The sequence below is a fragment of the Penaeus chinensis genome, chromosome 27 (assembly GCF_019202785.1).
Source record: "Penaeus chinensis breed Huanghai No. 1 chromosome 27, ASM1920278v2, whole genome shotgun sequence".
NCBI lineage: Eukaryota > Metazoa > Arthropoda > Malacostraca > Decapoda > Penaeidae > Penaeus > Penaeus chinensis.
The window spans coordinates 18,334,595-18,337,094 of NC_061845.1; the positions used below are offsets into that span (position 1 = coordinate 18,334,595).

The window sequence follows — 2,500 nt, forward strand, 5'->3', positions numbered from 1 at the left end:
ATCCAGTATAAATCTTCATATCCAACAGTTTCATATCCAGCTGACAACTAACACATCTAACTTGGGTGTTGTCCCTCCAGAGAAGTGAGTAGTGAGGGTGCAGTGGGCTTTGATTGCGAGTGGGTGCAGGTGAGGGGGAAGAGGCGTCCTGTGGCCCTCCTGCAGCTGGCATCCTGTTCTGGGCTGTGTGTGCTGGTGCGACTCTCCCTCCTGAACAGTGGCATTCCAGATTCTCTTAGGGTGTGTTTTAGGGTTTCATTCAAGCTTTTATTTTGTGGATTATACCATAGCATTGATTTTTTATATTTTTTATATAGTATGTAGTATGAGATTCTGCAGTTGTGTAGAATTTTATGGATTTTTTTTTTCTTCTTCACCCTTAAGAAAGCCTCTTGAGGCATTAGCATAAGCTTGTTCATATTTATTGATTATACCAAAAGTGATATAATCCTTGAGCCTAAGGCAGAATTTGATTTTGGGTCATCCATCAGCTCATTTATTTCTATGCAGCCCCTTACAGGCATTTGCCCCATGCTAGAGTAGTCGCCAATATCTTAGCCAGTCAATATTAAAAAATGATAATACTAAATGAATGATAAAGAAAACATTCTTAGACCCAAAGCATCCTCTTAGTTTGATTTTGCCGAGAATCATAATTGTAGACTTTATTTCTCATTCTTAATTTTCTTTTACAGACATTTTTAGAAGATGAGAAAATCTTAAAAGTAGGTGTAGGGCCCAATGAGGATAGTAACTATCTAGCTGAGGATTACAACATACAGGTGAGACGAGTTTTTTAGTGTATTTTGCATGAAGAAGGCATGTTGATAAAAAGATCCAATGGGAGAATGTATTTAACTTTCAGGGCTTGTCAAAACTTTGAAAATGTCTACTATTTGTACACATATGAGTCTGTCAGTGAAATAATTTTCAGTCAGTATTAAGTTTTAGGTTAGCATAAATTAATCTTGAATAATAGCATCTTTAAAATATATATATATATATATATATATACCCCTAAAGGTCAGAGGTTGTGTTGACCTGAGACACCTAGTGCAACGATGCCTGAGTTTGGAGTCATTTGATTCTGAAAGTGCGTCAAAAGCCCAAGAGGTGTCTCTAGGGAGGACAACAGCAGGGGGGATGGGGCTGAATGCTTTGGCTGAGAGGTACCTAGGCCGAACTCTAGACAAAGACTGGCGAGTGAGAGCCAGCGACTGGGAAGCAAAAATGCTGACCAAGAGACAGGTATGACTGGCCTGAACACTGTTGGTGTTAACCTCTGAATAAGGTGTTAGAGTAAAATGTGCATTTTGTTGATGTTGCTTTTATTTGTTTAGGGAAAAAAAATTGTGTTGGATGTGTTGACTTTTTATATTTTCATAAAAGCAGACATTTGCTGTTGAAAGTATATAATACAAGATATGTCCATATTGATATGTGCATATTAAAATCATGTACACACCTATTCAGTTAATATTGAACCCCTAACAGAAAAAATATGCTGCTGAGGATGCCTTAGTAGGAATACATATCCTAATAGCCTTGATGGAGAAACTGTGGACACCAGATTCTACAACGACCTCATTCCTGCCAAAGCCTTTATGGCAACAGAGACTCAAGCAGGAAGTGCACCAGGCCTGTTGTGAACTCCTCGATGTCAAATTCACTTCTACAAAGAGGAATCAAGATGCAGGTACTCTTGGGTTTCAGTTTTTTATTATTATTATTATTATTATTATTATTATTATTATTATTATTATTATTATTACCATTATCATTATCATAATCAATATCATTGCCATTGTTATTGTTATTGTTATTATTATGATTATGGTATGATTATTTGATATTATTATTATTATTATTATTATTATTATTATTATTATTTTTATTTTTATTTTTATTTTTATTTTTATTTTTATTTTTATTATTATTATTATTATTATTATTATTATTATTATTATTATTATTATTATTATTATTATTATTATTATTATTATTATTATTATTATCATTACTATTATAATAATGATTATTAGTATTGCTATTATTATTGATTACCTTATTATAAGTAATATAAATATTTTCAATATTATTATCACTAGTGTTATTAATAGGTATTAATATTGTTAATATAAACATTATTTGTATTAATATTTTAATTATGTTATTATGTGATGATGATGATAACACAATGACACCAAAAACAATGACACCACTAACAGTAAATTCTGCTGCTGCTGATGATGATCATCATCATGATGGCAGTAATAAGAATAAAGATTATTGTTATTATCATTATTATCATTATTGATGTGATTATGATGATTATTATTTTTTAAATCTGTTTTTACTATTAAAATTATTATTATTATTATTGCTACTATTATCATGAAATATTACTGATTATCAACATTATCATCACCATCAATGCAACATCAACACATTGGCTTCATTCATCAACATCATTATTATGACCTCATCATCATTATTATAG

At 31.3% G+C, this 2,500-nt stretch overlaps 1 protein-coding gene across 5 annotated transcripts in view; it reads left to right on the top strand.

The window, feature by feature from the left end:
* LOC125039577 (exonuclease 3'-5' domain-containing protein 2-like) overlaps positions 1–2,500 on the top strand; it is a 9,320-nt gene that overhangs the window by 4,905 nt on the left and 1,915 nt on the right. For all 5 annotated transcript variants that reach the window (XM_047633684.1, XM_047633683.1, XM_047633685.1 and 2 more), the window contains exons 3-6: positions 81–240; positions 696–782; positions 1,024–1,248; positions 1,495–1,696. In XM_047633684.1, coding sequence (XP_047489640.1) covers positions 81–240; positions 696–782; positions 1,024–1,248; positions 1,495–1,696 — 674 coding nt within the window. The remainder of the gene's footprint in view (positions 1–80; positions 241–695; positions 783–1,023; positions 1,249–1,494; positions 1,697–2,500) is intronic.